This window comes from Lupinus angustifolius, chromosome LG03 (genome assembly GCF_001865875.1).
Source record: "Lupinus angustifolius cultivar Tanjil chromosome LG03, LupAngTanjil_v1.0, whole genome shotgun sequence".
NCBI classification, from domain to species: Eukaryota; Viridiplantae; Streptophyta; class Magnoliopsida; order Fabales; family Fabaceae; genus Lupinus; species Lupinus angustifolius.
The window spans coordinates 16,439,492-16,457,386 of record NC_032011.1 but is presented as its reverse complement, the minus strand read 5'-3'; the positions used below and the strand labels follow the sequence as shown (position 1 = coordinate 16,457,386).

The following is a 17,895-nucleotide window of genomic DNA, read 5'->3' as shown; positions in this document are numbered from 1 at the left end:
TTAAGAGACACACTTAAATACTAGATCTTTCTTAAGGCAGAACTTTCCTAGACATGCACTTTCACACTTTTATACTTTTCTAGTAACAAGAACAATTCTTTTCTGGTGTGTAAGATCAAACAATGTTGTGAACATAAAGCATACTAAGAATTTTCTTTTAGATCGTACGACTTAGCATGCAAGAGCTCTACGAGCTCTAATACCAGTTTGTTGGAGCTGAAGGCCCATGGAGAAAATATAATAGAGAAAATGGCACCAAAAATTTAATGTGGTTCGACAATTTGCCTACGTCAACAGCTGAAGAGCAACAAGAATTATTCCACTATGATGAAAGATAACTACAAGTGTTTCACTCACTTCCCAAAACCCAAGTACACACAATTCCACTCTCACTCAAGTATTTCTCACACAATTAGAATAAGAGAACAAGAAGAGAGAATATGCACTAAGCTAAATATTTGGTATGTCTTACAATGGCTTGAAACACTCCTATTTATAGCCAAAGCTCTTGAAGATTATGTGACCAAAGGAAAAGAGCATTGATGATGGTTTCACTATAGCCACTTCTTTTACTTGACTAGAAATTCTTCCTTTCTTCAAGATGATCTCTAGCCACTTCCTTTTTGTTTGACTCAAGAAAGTCTTTTCATTATCTTTTTTTTTAGCCAATATTCAATACATTTAATAAGAGAAATAAGTAACGAAAATGCCCATGAGAAAAAAAAAAGTATTTTAAAAAAACGTGTTTTTATCATCATGGACTTTTGATAAATGGCTCTTTGATGTAGGTAGAATCACCTTTGTTTTTGCTATGGACTAAATATACACCATTTGCTAAAATATTAGAATTGGTATAAAAAGAAAATAAACTTAACTAAAAATTCACTGGACTATATAACTTTTTTGACCAATTCTTAAACTTAAGCATTTGGGGTTGACAGAAACTGTGTAAAGTGTAATTTAATCCCCATGTGGTGACATATATTGAACTTAAATTCCGTTAGGATGGAGAAAGAAAACAGACGACAAATAATTCTAAAAACTATGCATTCCAAAGAAAATATCTGTTTAGAGCTTTTTGCAATAGCTAGTTGTGAATCGTGACTTAATTACATTTACTGGTATCATCACTCAAACAATGGGGTACCAAGGTAAAACAATAAAATTAACAAAGAGACCCACAATATAAAGGGCAAACGTACAAAATTTGTAAACTACAGAGGAAGCAGAACTAGAAAATAGTAAAGCTAAGACCCAGAATTTGTTAATGTACACAAAACAATCTATTGTTACAGTCTTAATACACTGATCATTTTCAGGTCATGTACATGAAGAGTGTGAAGCAGGAGTATTAGTTTGTCTTTTGAGTTAGATACAGAGAAGCTAATAATTCAACATTCAATACACTAAAGAAAGCTCAGTCAATGTTCTGGGAGAGAATCCTGCAGTTTAACATTTTTTCCAGCTGTCAATCAGCATCATGATTCATTCCCATGAAATAATCAGATTTATGAGACCTGCAACAAAATCTTCTTAACCTCTAAAAACCGGGTTTACGACATCCCACGGGATGCAAAGGGGGTAAATGAAATAATCAAAATACCAGTGGAAGGTGTCAAGAGCAAGGCATGCTCACAAAATCACAAGAAACAGAAACATCCATCAAATTCTGTCAGTACATTAAGTTGCTGGTGAGGGTCTTGAATCGTCAGTTCTATTTGCACGGCACATACAATCTGGGCATGGAAAGCTGTATATTGAGTCATTTGGTCTTTTGAGCTCAACCCCCTTGGAATCACTGTGTGACCTCATGCTCAGCAAATGACGCTTGAGACTTTTCCATCTGTGAAGTAATTGAAGTAAAGGAAACAGATACTTACTACCTATGCGATAAAATTCTATATAGTACTTTAAAAACTGGGAACATCTAACACATTGTATTAAGAGGAATACTATGTGATGCAATCTCAACAGAGTAAAAATGGCTCGACCTCAATTTAGATGGCCTCGGATAGCAATTCCATGTTGAACTCAAATGTTCAGAGGTACAGTTGGCATGTAAGATTATTATTCTATGAGATAATTGTTGGTGGCCAGATTGGCATTGTTCCTTAGTATCCACATATATACAGGAGATTTCATTTTCTGTCCCCCAAAATAAATGTTTATAATAAAACTTCAAAATTTAATTAGTTTCATATAAATTTTGAACAGGAAAAAATCCCCGGTGGGAAATTTGTTTTCCACTACTTTCATAGCAGTATCGAACAGAAAATAATATATGCACGGTCACACAGTACATACCCAATATTGGGACTATCAAAGAGTAATGCCAACTTCCGCTTATCAGGCTTAATTGTCTTGGAGTGTCCAGCATAGATGTATCTTCTGTGGCCTAGTAGAAAATGAGGGAAGTTACCACCCTGAGTTGTGACAAAAACCTCACTATGAAGACAAACAGTGTAGTCTATGGCAGCCATCCTGGAAGAATAATTCTAGAAGTAACTCAAGTCAAAATCATAGCATTAAATCACGGAGTGAATGAGTAGGGTCAAATATGAATCTGTACCTTAAAAAGAGAAAGTTCCTCTTCAGATGCTAGAGTCTCCTTAGTATGCAAATTAGGAAACATCTCCAGTAGTGGGGCCATGGTTTTCTCAGCATTATATATTTTTCCAGATGCCAGATAGATAGGTGTGTTCTTTGTGAAACCCATTCCCCTCAGCATAAGGCCAACCTAAAGATATATAAGAAGGCACTGATCATAGTTTAAGCAAATCACAGTGGGAAAAGTTTATATTTTTTCTGTATAGATAGCTGACATTAAAGTGATGAAGCAAAAGAGAGCCTTCCAGGAAACTTTTGGAGCTCTCGGTTGGTCAAACAATTTTAAAAAGAAAAAGCAAATATTTCACTAAATCTTGTTCCTCTTCTAACAGAGCAAGATAACTCAAAATTTAAGTAAATAATACCTCCAGTGGAGTGAGGGGGCACTTCCCATTGATCCTGATTGCTCCAGGACGTATGACTCTTCCAGGTCTTGTAAACTTCCCTTTCCAACCTCTTTCTCTTGCTGCAGCCATGTCTTCTCTCTCCTGTTTTCCTCCATCAAAAACACAACAAGAGAAAGCAACCATATCCTGCACATCGGAAAGCAAATTGTAACAGTTGCTGCAAAGATTATTATGTCATGTCACCATTCATGCTTTAAAGGAACAATCATATCTGATCAAAACCAACCTCTTCAAAACGAAGATGTATGGATACATATTTGCCACCATTCAATGCACCACGCTTCCTCATTCTTGCCACCAAAGACTCACCCACAGTCAATATAGGACTTGAAAATCGCAAAGCCTCATAATTTGCTAAGCATCTGAGGCGCTGAACAACCGGAGGAGCATCAAATGACAATCTATTTGCAAAAGGTGAAATTCGAATAACCCTGCATGATTGAATAGACAAAAGTTGCAGAGTAATGCAGCAAACCTAATAGTTTTTCTCTTGCCAATTTATAACCATGATATGAGATCGCCAAGCATCATAAAGTAAAAATTCAATCGCGAAACTAAACAGCTATGATCATATTTTATCAGATACCTCGTTTTCTGGATCATAAAGCTCTTTTGGGCAGTGAGGAATGGAGTATGGCTTAATGGGAAAGTGGTAAGGATGAAATGGGTTGAGATTGTGGTAAGGTGCCCATGAACAGTTTTGGCAGGTCCAGTTAGTATCATGATAAAAATACATCATGGTGTCGATGAAGTGCTCGTAAGAACTTGGAAGGGAACATAGTAGAATTGTTTGGTCTTCATCTTCAATTTTAACATCAATATTCTTTAGATCAAGAATAATTTTGTTAAATTCATCCATATGATCTTTTATGGGTTTTCCTTCCTACATTTGAAGAGTATATATTCTTTTCTTCAAATACAGCCTATTGATGAGTGACTTCGTCATTTACAGGCTTTCCAACTTCAACCATAATGAAGCAACTGTAGTTTCATGTGATACTTCTCGTAGAACTTCATCTGTCAAACACAATAAAATTGCACTATGTACTTTTTCCAAGTTTTCATCCTTATGATCCTCGGTCAGACTCTATAGTAACTTGTTTCTACCTTCCAAGGCTTTGCCCAAGCCTTGATGAACTAGTAGAGCTTTCATCTTCAATCGCCAGAGATTGAAAACATTTTCCCATTAAATTTCTCCAAATAAAATTTAACACTCGCCATGATAATCGTATTCCGTGAACATACACTAGGAAAGTTCCCAAGAAAGAGAGGTGGGTCTTAAGAGACACACTTAAATACTAGATCTTTCTTAAGGCAGAACTTTCCTAGACATGCACTTTCACACTTTTATACTTTTCTAGTAACAAGAACAATTCTTTTCTGGTGTGTAAGATCAAACAATGTTGTGAACATAAAGCATACTAAGAATTTTCTTTTAGATCGTACGACTTAGCATGCAAGAGCTCTACGAGCTCTAATACCAGTTTGTTGGAGCTGAAGGCCCATGGAGAAAATATAATAGAGAAAATGGCACCAAAAATTTAATGTGGTTCGACAATTTGCCTACGTCAACAGCTGAAGAGCAACAAGAATTATTCCACTATGATGAAAGATAACTACAAGTGTTTCACTCACTTCCCAAAACCCAAGTACACACAATTCCACTCTCACTCAAGTATTTCTCACACAATTAGAATAAGAGAACAAGAAGAGAGAATATGCACTAAGCTAAATATTTGGTATGTCTTACAATGGCTTGAAACACTCCTATTTATAGCCAAAGCTCTTGAAGATTATGTGACCAAAGGAAAAGAGCATTGATGATGGTTTCACTATAGCCACTTCTTTTACTTGACTAGAAATTCTTCCTTTCTTCAAGATGATCTCTAGCCACTTCCTTTTTGTTTGACTCAAGAAAGTCTTTTCATTATCTTTTTTTTTAGCCAATATTCAATACATTTAATAAGAGAAATAAGTAACGAAAATGCCCATGAGAAAAAAAAAAGTATTTTAAAAAAACGTGTTTTTATCATCATGGACTTTTGATAAATGGCTCTTTGATGTAGGTAGAATCACCTTTGTTTTTGCTATGGACTAAATATACACCATTTGCTAAAATATTAGAATTGGTATAAAAAGAAAATAAACTTAACTAAAAATTCACTGGACTATATAACTTTTTTGACCAATTCTTAAACTTAAGCATTTGGGGTTGACAGAAACTGTGTAAAGTGTAATTTAATCCCCATGTGGTGACATATATTGAACTTAAATTCCGTTAGGATGGAGAAAGAAAACAGACGACAAATAATTCTAAAAACTATGCATTCCAAAGAAAATATCTGTTTAGAGCTTTTTGCAATAGCTAGTTGTGAATCGTGACTTAATTACATTTACTGGTATCATCACTCAAACAATGGGGTACCAAGGTAAAACAATAAAATTAACAAAGAGACCCACAATATAAAGGGCAAACGTACAAAATTTGTAAACTACAGAGGAAGCAGAACTAGAAAATAGTAAAGCTAAGACCCAGAATTTGTTAATGTACACAAAACAATCTATTGTTACAGTCTTAATACACTGATCATTTTCAGGTCATGTACATGAAGAGTGTGAAGCAGGAGTATTAGTTTGTCTTTTGAGTTAGATACAGAGAAGCTAATAATTCAACATTCAATACACTAAAGAAAGCTCAGTCAATGTTCTGGGAGAGAATCCTGCAGTTTAACATTTTTTCCAGCTGTCAATCAGCATCATGATTCATTCCCATGAAATAATCAGATTTATGAGACCTGCAACAAAATCTTCTTAACCTCTAAAAACCGGGTTTACGACATCCCACGGGATGCAAAGGGGGTAAATGAAATAATCAAAATACCAGTGGAAGGTGTCAAGAGCAAGGCATGCTCACAAAATCACAAGAAACAGAAACATCCATCAAATTCTGTCAGTACATTAAGTTGCTGGTGAGGGTCTTGAATCGTCAGTTCTATTTGCACGGCACATACAATCTGGGCATGGAAAGCTGTATATTGAGTCATTTGGTCTTTTGAGCTCAACCCCCTTGGAATCACTGTGTGACCTCATGCTCAGCAAATGACGCTTGAGACTTTTCCATCTGTGAAGTAATTGAAGTAAAGGAAACAGATACTTACTACCTATGCGATAAAATTCTATATAGTACTTTAAAAACTGGGAACATCTAACACATTGTATTAAGAGGAATACTATGTGATGCAATCTCAACAGAGTAAAAATGGCTCGACCTCAATTTAGATGGCCTCGGATAGCAATTCCATGTTGAACTCAAATGTTCAGAGGTACAGTTGGCATGTAAGATTATTATTCTATGAGATAATTGTTGGTGGCCAGATTGGCATTGTTCCTTAGTATCCACATATATACAGGAGATTTCATTTTCTGTCCCCCAAAATAAATGTTTATAATAAAACTTCAAAATTTAATTAGTTTCATATAAATTTTGAACAGGAAAAAATCCCCGGTGGGAAATTTGTTTTCCACTACTTTCATAGCAGTATCGAACAGAAAATAATATATGCACGGTCACACAGTACATACCCAATATTGGGACTATCAAAGAGTAATGCCAACTTCCGCTTATCAGGCTTAATTGTCTTGGAGTGTCCAGCATAGATGTATCTTCTGTGGCCTAGTAGAAAATGAGGGAAGTTACCACCCTGAGTTGTGACAAAAACCTCACTATGAAGACAAACAGTGTAGTCTATGGCAGCCATCCTGGAAGAATAATTCTAGAAGTAACTCAAGTCAAAATCATAGCATTAAATCACGGAGTGAATGAGTAGGGTCAAATATGAATCTGTACCTTAAAAAGAGAAAGTTCCTCTTCAGATGCTAGAGTCTCCTTAGTATGCAAATTAGGAAACATCTCCAGTAGTGGGGCCATGGTTTTCTCAGCATTATATATTTTTCCAGATGCCAGATAGATAGGTGTGTTCTTTGTGAAACCCATTCCCCTCAGCATAAGGCCAACCTAAAGATATATAAGAAGGCACTGATCATAGTTTAAGCAAATCACAGTGGGAAAAGTTTATATTTTTTCTGTATAGATAGCTGACATTAAAGTGATGAAGCAAAAGAGTGCCTACCAGGAAACTTTTGGAGCTCCCAGTTGGTTAAACAACTTTAAAGAAAAAATTCCATTACATCTTATTCCACTTTTAACAGAGCAAGATAGCTCAACATTTAAGGAAATAATACCTCTAGTGGAGTGAGGGGGCACTTCCCATTTATCCTAATTGCTCCAGGACGTATGACTCGTCCAGGTTTTGTAAATTTCCCTTTCCAACCTATTTCTCTTGCTGTGGTCATGTCTTGTCTCTCCTGTTTTCCACCATCAAAAACACAACAAGAGAAAGCAACCATATCCTGCACATCGGAAAGCAAATTGTAACAGTTGCTGCAAAGATTATTATGTCATGTCACCATTCATGCTTTAAAGGAACAATCATATCTGATCAAAACCAACCTCTTCAAAACGAAGATGTATGGATACATATTTTCCACCATTCATTTCACTATGTTTCCTCATTCTTGCCACCAAAGACTCACCCATGGTCGATATAGGACTTGAAAATCGTAAAGCCTCATAATTTGCTAAGCATCTGAGACGCTGAACAACCGGAGGAGCATCAAATGACAATCTATTTGCAAAAGGTGAAATCCTAATGACCCTGCAAGATTGGATAAACAAAAGTTGTAAAGTAATGCATATACAGAAAATGTAGTAGTTTTCTTCTTGCCAAATTATAACCATGATAGGAGATCATCATGCATCATAGAGTAAAAATTCAATCTGGAAACCAAACAGCTATAATCACATTTTATCAGATACCAAGGTTATTAAAGCGTAGAGTCATCCTTGGATCGGGAGGGTAGTAGGATCATAGAAGTGGTGGAGCGTAACATGTAGCATAGCTCCACCTAAAATACAAAATTATATTAAAAATACACACACACAATCATATATATAAATATATGTATATTCCCACAGAAAATAACAGATAAGAAAATAGCAAATCATAAGTGATAAGTCAGATTAAAGGTTTTAGTTGAGATGAAGGCTGAAAAAGCAGTGAGGCTGTGAGTGAGGCTGGGTCAACGCTGAAGGAGCAATGACCAGCTGCTGAAGGTCTCGGGCATTGTTAAAGAGCAGTAAGTGAAGCTGCTGAAGTTGGGTCTTGACCGAAACATTTTGCACTCCATCCTTCTTACAAATACTATGGGCTAGTAACAAATACTTTGAACTGTTTAACTACGACTATAGTTCAATAAGACACTCAAATAGGTGGGATGCTCATGCTGCAGTTAATGCTATGCATGCTAGCCCTTGAAAATTTATCTCTCAAGGTTATGCTTCTTCTAGGTCTTTTATTTCCTTGGGTTTGGGGAATGGCTTTGTATTAACTTTTGGGTGGGTAACGCTCCCCTTTCCATTGCTTTACCTAGAACTTTTATCTCCCAACTTTGCATAGTGCTTCTATAAGTCCGTTCTATTCATCTTTCTTTCTAATATTTCCTGGAACTTTCACTTCTTTAGGAGTTTCATGACAGGGAAATCTCGAGTTACAGACTCTTTCGTTGTTGCTAGAAAGAGAATTTAGTATTTTGACTCTCCGGGTTTATTTTCTTGCAAATCCTACTTCCAGTTTAAAGCTCCATCTCCCATTAGTATCTTTCTCTCATACCAAACAATACACAAATGTACTCTAGTTCTCATTTCTTTCTTTCTCCCCTCTCTCTTTCTCACCTCTCTCTTCTCTTATTTTCCACTCTTCAACCAAACAAAGTTCTTGGGGATTTCTTTTGCTTTTGTACTTCTCTCTTAATGAATTCTTCTTTTATAAATATATATATATATATATGGACAATTATCATATACTCACTTTTCTTCAAGTAACTTTGGGAGTACCACGTCTTTGTAATACTGAATGGAAGACCATGCCTTGATCCTGAAATTGTAAACATTTGTCATGTTGCTGCCAAACCTTTCCATCAGGTACTCAGGAATCTCTTCAACCACCCGTACATCATTTTTCAAGGTATTGACAAAATATTCTTCATCATAAATGTCACTGAATTTGCTGGAAAATTGAAACATTATGAAACAATTTAGTCAATTTAAAATGAAAAAAGCTTGATCAGCACTACCAAGAAACTCATTAGTTATTACACGTTAAAACAGTGTAATTTCATAAGAACCATAATAATTCATCCTGCCTAGCGATGTGGAGCAGGCAACCCTGAAAATGCTATAGCAGTATCACAGATCAAAGAGAATCCACCATTACTAAAGATAGAGCACAAAGTACACATAATTTTTCTTTTAAAAAAAATAAGAAATGGGATGAGAAAGGAAATTTCTAAGCATAAGGAGAAGGAGAATAGAAAGGAGGAGGATAAGAAAACCTCTTGAAAATATAAAAAAGAAAACATAACACACGACAACAATATCAACAGCAAACCTTCCCAGCCCTTCAACATATCTATGAGGGGTACCCCCTTAAAAACACCATGTGCTTTACACCTTATTGAAGCCAAGCGCCTAGTATTGTCCCAAAGCATACGAACTGAAGTCCTTAACCAAGAAGATCAATGAGAAACTTAGCCCAAAGTTCTATGGATCATTTGAGATTCTACAACGAATTGCCATTATGGTTTACAACTTGAATTTTTTATAATACACCCATACTTTTATATCAAGGTCGAAGAAAAACATTTATGCTACTACTGTCCCTGTTAGAATCATCCTGCTTTTAACTGAAAATCTTGAGCTGCAAAGTTAAACCAGAGGCTGTCTTGGCTGTTCACCACTTACTAAATGAAACTATGGAAGCCTTAATTCAGTGGGAGCACCTCCAGATCATGAAAACTAGCGGATATCCTTTGAGGGAATCCAACTCCAGTTTCCAGGTTTCTACAATGAGGAAAAGTGACCTTTTTTCTTTTGGATAGGGAGGTATTCACAGGCCTCCAATTAAGAAGGTTTACATTAAGAAGATAATAAGCCCAGTCTTGGAAAACCCAACCTACAGGTATATGGAAGGTCAGAAAGAAGAGAAAGAAGGGGAAGAAGGGAATTGAACTGAGGGCAGCTTAAGAGAAGCTTAAGGAAGAGGTGCTGATTGGAATGGAAGGAAGGGTGTGTGCGTATTAACGTAGGAGGAGAAACGGAGAACTAATCAAGACAGAGAGAAGTGAGAAGGGCTGTGCCTTAGAACTATTTCTGACAGGGTGTTTCTATTCTGCTTTTTCCAGTTTTCAGTCTCTATTTCCCTTTATAAGGACAGTTTTCTATCTACTAATCCAGAAATCTATCACAAGTGTATTATTTAAAATTTAAAAAAAAACTTTTCATTTGCATTTATTAAAATAATAAAATAAAATGCAGACTGGCATACACTAACAGGTGTCAAGATACCTTTTTCTTTCAATAAAAAATTTCTTATGTAGTTACTTAAAAATTCTATAACTTTTTTTATTAAAGTTAATAAAATAAAAGCACAAATAACATATACTTACCAACATAAATCAGTAGTATTCGCTAGTCCTGAAAAACTAAAATTAAAAGGTAGGACAGACAGACCTAGGATCTTTCCATATGCTATGATAATGGAAATTGGGGATCACAAGTGTAGCATTGAGATAGCCAGCTACAGCAACAGCATTGCATATCTACAAAGAATGACATTCATCAAATAAATAAGTCAAGAGTAGTGCCAAATTAAGTACACTTGAAACGAACAAAAAGAAGGAATGTACAGAAAACTCAAACCGATGTCCTTTGCTGATTTAAGCCACCATTAGCCTCTACATATATGTACCCATTTGATTCAGGAAGGCCTAAATAACATAAGAAACTTACATTAATGTGTTAAAGGAATACACCATTACTATCGGAAGACACAAACATACTTTCCTAGAACCCCTCCTTTTATCATTCCAATTCAACCTGTTCTGCTTCTCTCCCTAAATTCTGTTGCTCAGAAAGGAAAATGAGATATTTACTGTATGCAAATACTATTGATATTGTACCTCCTGAAGACATGCTTACACATGGCTTCCACGCACCACCTTTATATGCACTCTTCCATATTGTTGATATCTGAAAGGAAGTAACTTGCTTCTGTCACTAAAAGTAGCCAATTTAACAGAAAAACAAAAGTAGAAACAATAAGTTTGAAGATCTGTAAAACTCTTTCTCTTCATATAGGAAATACAAGGGCAACTGAATTTGGAACCAATTTCCTCAAATCTAAATCTTTTTGTTACAGTTTACTGTGCTTCATTAATATGTACTCAGTTAGCTGCCATTATAAGTTTAACAACTGGATTCTAACCACTTCAACAGTTTGACTAGAAAAGTTTGTTGCAAAACTTAAAACCTGCCCTTCCATTAGTAAGTTATCAAAACTCAGCAGAACACCGAAGTATAAGTATAACTAGTCCATGGATGGGGTACTATTGGCATGCCCAATTAGCTATTCATTTTCTTCACCAATCGATGATAATTTCGTAAAATGAAAACCTAAAACAGTGACTGGTTAATAGGGAGTACGAATATTTGGAGTATCAATAAAATCACCCCCAGTCAACATGAATAACACAAAGGTTGAAGCCATATCTAAATAAGCTCTAAATTAGAACAAACAAAGATCTTACACTAGACATTCCAAACCTAGAATGTAGAATGCAAGACAACTAATGCATTATCCAATATTTCTTCTGACTGTTAAAACTTTCTATATATGGAAATCTCAATCACAATATCCTCATAATACAATGTTGTAATTCAAATAACAGCCAAGAAACCATAATTTTACGAACTCTTGATATCTGAAGATCACATTGGACTCCGCACGAAAGACTCATAAGGAGACAAAACTCTCTCTGCACCTTTTTTATTTTAATTCACAAAACTCGAACCCTAGACTGCGATGATGACTAAATATAATTTTTTGGTACTACACAGGGTATCTAGTGGATGACCATACTAACGAGTGTTGCTTTCAGGAATCGAACTCTTGATATTTTGCTTATTTTGGGAATCTAGTCTTACAGCACCAACACCTTAATGGTAATAACTATAATTGACTAAACAAAATTAACAAGAAAATAGAAAACAAAACACAAACCGCATCAACAGAAGAATCATCGGAATCCATCTCATCTCGGAGCTTAGAATACAGCTCGGGGCTCCGGTAAACGGAGCCAGGAGCAGGACGGTGTTTGATAATCGGAACAATATCGAAGGAAACAGAGCCAATATAAAGGAGCATACAAGAAATGTAAATGAGAGGAGCGAAGAGGAACACGCCCTGGCGTCGAAGAAGAACCGAGAGAAATAGCCACGCGAGGCGTTGCGATACGGTTCGAACCGGCGGCGGTTGGTTCGGGGAGAACCGGCCGGTCTTGATCCGGCCAGGGCGGAGGCGGGGAGAGCGGAGAGGCGACGACGGAGGTGACGGCGTGGAGTAGCCAGTGGACGGAAGACGGTTGTATGGGTGCATTTGAAGAAAAGTGGATTGTCTACATCACATCACATCGTAGTTACCATGTGCGCGCATCTCTCTCAACCTCTTTGAGAATTTTGTTTTTCTGGAAAATGAGAGAAAGAAGATGAGAAGGGGCACGTGCCACGTGGTGTTGGGGAGGAGAAGCACGTGATATTGGAGTGGGTGGTGGTGGGTGAGTTGGATGATTGATGATGGAGATGGGTTTGGTTTGGGTGTCACATAGGAAATTAGGAATGGCTTGTGCTCTTATCCCAAATTCAGATTAAAATGAAAAATCTTGGAAATATACATATTATCATAGTGAGATAAATTATGAAATCATTATTTTATTGTCAAATAGAAGAAAAAGTGTTTTGGTTTCGGAGTAAAAACTTATTTTGTTCCATTTTCTGTGAGAAACAATTTAATCATTAATAAATTTAAATTACTATTTTAATTATATCTTTTAAAAATATAACCTTTATTAGTCACTTGTATTTATTAGAATAAGTGACATAACATTATCTATATATATGGCTTTTCCATGTTGAAAAATTTAACACATTCAACTAAACAAATTTGTTTTGTAGTGATTTTTTAAATAAAAAAAATCAAAATATAAAACAACGTTAAAAATCAAGCTATAAAATTTTGTTTTTTGTTTCTTGATTTTTTTAAATAAATATAAAACTACGTCTATTTCTTTGTGGTAATGCCACATATGGATATGTATGCATATAACATGTCCGTGAGTCTCCTCTCAAGTAATGGAGAGATAAGTGACTTTTTCCTTTGTATTTTAAGGGTAAAAGTGTAATATCATTTTAGATAAAAAAGATATAAATGTCAATATGTATTACATTTTCTTTACTTTTACATAGCACTTGTCTCTCCATTAATGGAGAGGAGTCTCACTCAACATGTCACATCACTCATTTTACTGTTAATGGACGCATGTTAATGGGTGAACTAACTTTGGGGAGTGAGATGGTAATTTAAGTTTATTAAGGACTAAGTTTGTCTTCATGAAAACATGAATTATTCAAGTGAGTGTTTACTCTTGCTTTTCTTATTGCCATGCTAAAGCTTACCAGTATGGCTGACAATAAATTGTATTTATTCCTAGAATTCGGGAAATATTTTAGATTTATCATCTAAAATAGTCCTTAAAAGATATAAAGAGATTGAAAAATGTTTAATGTTACATCCCGCAATAATGGGAAGTAGAATTTGAATAAGAGTTGGTCATTCGAAATGACATTCTCTCTTGTCTAGTTTCACACAGGGAAGGATGGGGAAATCATATAAGAACATTTGAGACGTTCAAAATGTACACCCTCTTATCCAGGTCATCATTAGATAATGAAGGCGAAGAGAAATTCCTATCATCTAGAAACTGTGATACAACTACTCAAACACAATGAACATGAACTTCATCAAATTTCTCACCCATGAAAAGTCAAAACAAGTGAAGAATAAAGTCAAGAACTCATAAATTGTGATGTCATACCCTTATTACGACCATGTCATCATATTTGGGGAACTCTTCATACCCATGGAATTTAAGAGGATTGGACGGCCTCTACCAACCTAAAAAGTCAATGGATTGACCAACAACGAAAATAAGTACTAGTAATGGAAGATGGGTTCTCCGACCCATTCAGTCGCTCTCATAAAATGCACACAAATTATAAGTAGACGTATACATGCCCTTTTTTTTTGTAAAAATGAGACAAAATTACATGTTTTGTTCATTTTAAAGTGAGCATACGCACAACTTGTGGGCATTGGCAAACAATAAAAATCATAAAATTGACTAAATAAGTTGAAGAGAGAAAACAATAACAAAATTAATATTATATGAACTTGAATAAATTACAATATATCACAAAACTCGAAAAATTATTTTGTCATACACTAAAGTAGAATGATTAACTTAATACACTTTTAAGACCAAATATGTGATATAGAACCAAGCTTTTAACACTAAATATATTATTTCTATTTCTTAAAAACCACACTTTCAAACTAAATATATGATTTCTATTTATCATAACCTAAGTGACTAGTTTACTATTTTTCATATTTACTCTTGAAAAATATATTTGCTTATGAAGAATATTTACTCTTCCCTTTTATCCTTTATAGCCCTTATATAGAGAGCCAGTAATGAACAACAGCAAATGAAGATGCATCATGAATGGGTTATGGCCCATTGCTTCCTATCCGTCAATGTATCTTAATATAGAAACTCCATAGCTACATATAAAAAAACATATCTCGAGTTTTGTTATAACTTCTCAATATATCTTATGTTAAGAAGATATAGAAAAACAATTTTCTACCTTTAATAATTAGGAGGGCATGGAAAAGAAATCTTCTATATCAACTACTATATATCACTTCTTTGTCACCAATAAGAAATAAATAACTCATTGAATATTTTAATTTAACTTTTTTTAATTTATTTTTTGATGATTTGTCTTTTTTTTTATTAGTAGCAAGGATAATAATATAGAATAATGAGTGTAGAATTTTTTTATTCTTGACATATTAGGAGGACTCATTTTCTGAAATAGTTTGTAGGGACAATGATTAAGCAATGTAAAAGAATAAAGTTTGTATTTACAAGTGATACAATTTTTTGGTACATCAGAAATCATACTAAACAATAAAAAAAGAACAAACTAAGTGATAGAAAAAAGATCATGTGCAAGATAATAGTGGCAAGTTGAGGGTGTCTGAGACGAATGTGATTCAAGCTTCAACATATAGTCTACCACTTGGTTAGCCTCATGAACAACAAACTTAATCTCGACTAGCCAATTGCGAGAAAGCCAAGAATGAATCTCAGAGACAACCTTCCAGATTTGGTGAATTCGAATGTGAACATCTTTCGAAATAATTTGGCCTCCCTCAAGATAATCAAATTACAGAATAACCCGCTTAAAACCCAAATTCCAAGTCAATCTCAAACCCTGGTCCATAGCCATAAGCTCCACCATACATTTGATAAACTAATGCAAACTTCTATTTTTTTTCCTAACCATTGAGGACAAATTAGCAAAATGGTATCTCTTTAAGTAACAAGGAAGTGGTGACCACTATTGAAAAAAAAAGCTACCAAATTTTATACATTTTGCACATTTAACACATGTTGAATTATTTTAACATTTGTTTATTATTTTGTTAGCTAGTTAGTTAGGTAAGTTTGTTACCTATTCATATACTATAAATAAGGCTTTTCATGCCTTAATCAAATAATGAGAATTCATCATAATATTCATTTTACGCTTTCGTAATATTTTCGCAATATGGTATCAAAGTCTTCATCTATAAGACTTTGGTTACCGCTGCGCATTCTCCAAAATTATTATACTTTCTCTTCCAAGATTCAACAATGAATCATCATCAACAATTCAATATAAAGTAGAGAAGTTTGTATAGAGAGAAGATTGAAGGAAGAATGTGATGATCGATGAATTCTGCTCCAAGACCCCATGCTCGGTAACATGTGCTATCAAAATTTCATCTCCTGGTTTCAATTCCCTCTATTTACTTCTTCCTTTGACATGATAACCAATGAGCCTAGCCTAATGGAGGAGATAATCTTTAAGAAGGAGAAGAGGGAAAAGTGGAATGTGGAAGATGAGAGACAATATATTCTATTTTGGAAGAGAAGTCATGAAAAAAAATCACAAACACCATCAACATCAACAACAATAAGAACAAGATCAACAACAACAACAACAAGATCAACAACAACAAGATCAAGTGATTGAGAAAATTCAATCACGTTAGGATCGAGATTCTAATCCATTACATTGTCATGATATCAAATTCAATTATCAAGCTGGAGTCAGTTGACATTTACCCTCTAGCTTGAGGGGGCTATTGAAAAAAAAAGCTAACACATTTTATACATTTTACACTTGTTGAATTATTTTACAACATGTGCCTATTATTTCGTTAGCTAGTTAGTTAGGTAAGTTTGTTACCTATTCATATACTATAAATAAAGTTTTTCACGCCTTAATCAAATAATGAGAATTCATCCTAATATTCATTTTACTCTTTCACAATAACGACGAAAGACGAAAAGTAAGAAGGAAATGATGACCATGAAAAAGGAAACTTCTACAGCTTGGTATTTGAAGAAACTATAAGATTATACATACATCACTAAGATAAAACTCAATTTCAAACTCTGCCTATCTTTACCATAGTAGTGAAGACACATTAAATTCATAAGATTCTCATACATTTATTATAATTTCATTTTAATACTATTAGTTACCTACTCTTTCTAAAAGTTGTTTTCGAATATTTTGTTTCATTCGTAGAATATTTGTAAATTTGAATGATAAAAAATCATAGTTGATAGTTAAACCTAATTAAAAAGAGTAATAAATATATAAAATGCAAATTCAAAAGCGGGTGTAATTGAAAAAATAACCAATGGGCATACGTAAAACAGAGCTACTGTTCGTTCTATTGTTTTTTATTTCCCATTCTTTTAGTTTTTTTTAAAGATTATAAAATATATGAAGAGATTATAAGTAATTAACTACATTTACTATTATTTATATAAATAAAATTATTCATTTTAACTTAAAGAAATAGGGTCTAACGGTTGGTTTAGTTGGATTTATGTTACTTTTTTTTTCCGATGAACCGGATTTATGTTACTTTTCAATATAGAAGTTGAACCAAATTATAAATGAATAGTCCACTTTGATTCTTCGATTTACTTCCCTTTTACTATACATTAACTTAACTTGAACAAATTAATATTGCAATTTTTTAATATTTTTTGATTAATAATTTTTATAGGCAAATATTAATATATTAGTATTTATAATGAGTAACACTCAAATCGTCAAGTTTCTTTATTGCCCAATTTATTAAACATTATATCTTAACCATGTGACCATCTTATCACACCCTTGATTAATAATTATTGTAAGTGTGTAACATCATATCACTTTGGCTAACATTGAAAGGCCGTTCTACTAGGAGTGTAATGATTCAGTTTGGTTCGATTTTTTGGATAGTTCATTAACTAGGCTAAATAGAAAGACATGACTTGGTTTAATTTGGTTAATGTATAAAATTTTGTGTCGGAACCAAACAAAACATACCATGAACGGTTTGGTATAATTTGGTTCCATAGTTTACTTGTATTTTAGAAAAAATCATGTGGTACTTCAAAATATTTTTCATAAGGCGTTGTTTGTATATTTCAACTACCATTTTAGTTAACAAACTAACCTACATACTCCAAAGTTAAAAGCACAATTCATATGCATAATTTCATAACATAAACCAAAATAAGTCATATTGAG

The 17,895-nt window shown here is 34.2% G+C and overlaps 2 protein-coding genes and 1 long non-coding RNA gene across 4 annotated transcripts; 1 reads left to right on the top strand and 2 right to left on the bottom strand.

The window, feature by feature from the left end:
* Positions 1,233–3,753, bottom strand: LOC109342382 (uncharacterized protein At1g04910-like). The gene is made up of 6 exons (XM_019580375.1): positions 3,601–3,753; positions 3,241–3,489; positions 2,973–3,140; positions 2,570–2,737; positions 2,305–2,495; positions 1,233–1,843 (listed from the first exon to the last, which is right to left on the bottom strand). Exons 1-6 carry the CDS (start codon positions 3,751–3,753, stop codon positions 1,681–1,683), a joined length of 1,092 nt encoding a protein of 363 aa, XP_019435920.1. The 3' UTR covers positions 1,233–1,680.
* On the bottom strand, positions 5,525–12,790 carry LOC109343536 (uncharacterized protein At1g04910-like). Of its 2 annotated transcripts, XM_019581889.1 has the most exons (10): positions 12,191–12,785; positions 11,091–11,160; positions 10,831–10,898; positions 10,642–10,730; positions 8,942–9,139; positions 7,525–7,729; positions 7,257–7,424; positions 6,862–7,029; positions 6,597–6,787; positions 5,525–6,135 (listed from the first exon to the last, which is right to left on the bottom strand). In XM_019581889.1, the coding sequence occupies exons 1-10, from the start codon at positions 12,563–12,565 to the stop codon at positions 5,973–5,975; spliced, it is 1,695 nt and encodes a 564-aa protein (XP_019437434.1). In that variant the 5' UTR covers positions 12,566–12,785; the 3' UTR covers positions 5,525–5,972. The 2 variants fall into 2 exon arrangements, with proteins under 2 accessions (XP_019437434.1, XP_019437435.1); XM_019581890.1 differs by lacking the exon at positions 5,525–6,135 and having other exon boundaries at positions 6,654–6,773; positions 12,191–12,790.
* LOC109343538 lies at positions 9,146–10,396 on the top strand. The gene is made up of 2 exons (XR_002107227.1): positions 9,146–10,040; positions 10,193–10,396. It is a non-coding gene; the product is annotated as an uncharacterized LOC109343538 (long non-coding RNA).

What these genes read in the sequence shown, in the direction of transcription:
- LOC109342382 (XM_019580375.1), bottom strand. Translation starts at nt 3,753, where the DNA reads ATGATGTATTTTTATCATGATACTAACTGGACCTGCCAAAACTGTTCA. An exon ending in TACATCTTCGTTTTGAAGAG is followed by an intron (nt 3,141 to 3,240) that starts GTTGGTTTTGAT and finishes TCCGATGTGCAG; the next exon opens with GATATGGTTGCTTTCTCTTG. An exon ending in GCCCCCTCACTCCACTGGAG is followed by an intron (nt 2,738 to 2,972) that starts GTATTATTTACT and finishes ATATATCTTTAG; the next exon opens with GTTGGCCTTATGCTGAGGGG.
- LOC109343536 (XM_019581889.1), bottom strand. Translation starts at nt 12,565, where the DNA reads ATGCACCCATACAACCGTCTTCCGTCCACTGGCTACTCCACGCCGTCA. An exon ending in TACATCTTCGTTTTGAAGAG is followed by an intron (nt 7,425 to 7,524) that starts GTTGGTTTTGAT and finishes TCCGATGTGCAG; the next exon opens with GATATGGTTGCTTTCTCTTG. An exon ending in AGGAACTTTCTCTTTTTAAG is followed by an intron (nt 6,788 to 6,861) that starts GTACAGATTCAT and finishes AGTTACTTCTAG; the next exon opens with AATTATTCTTCCAGGATGGC.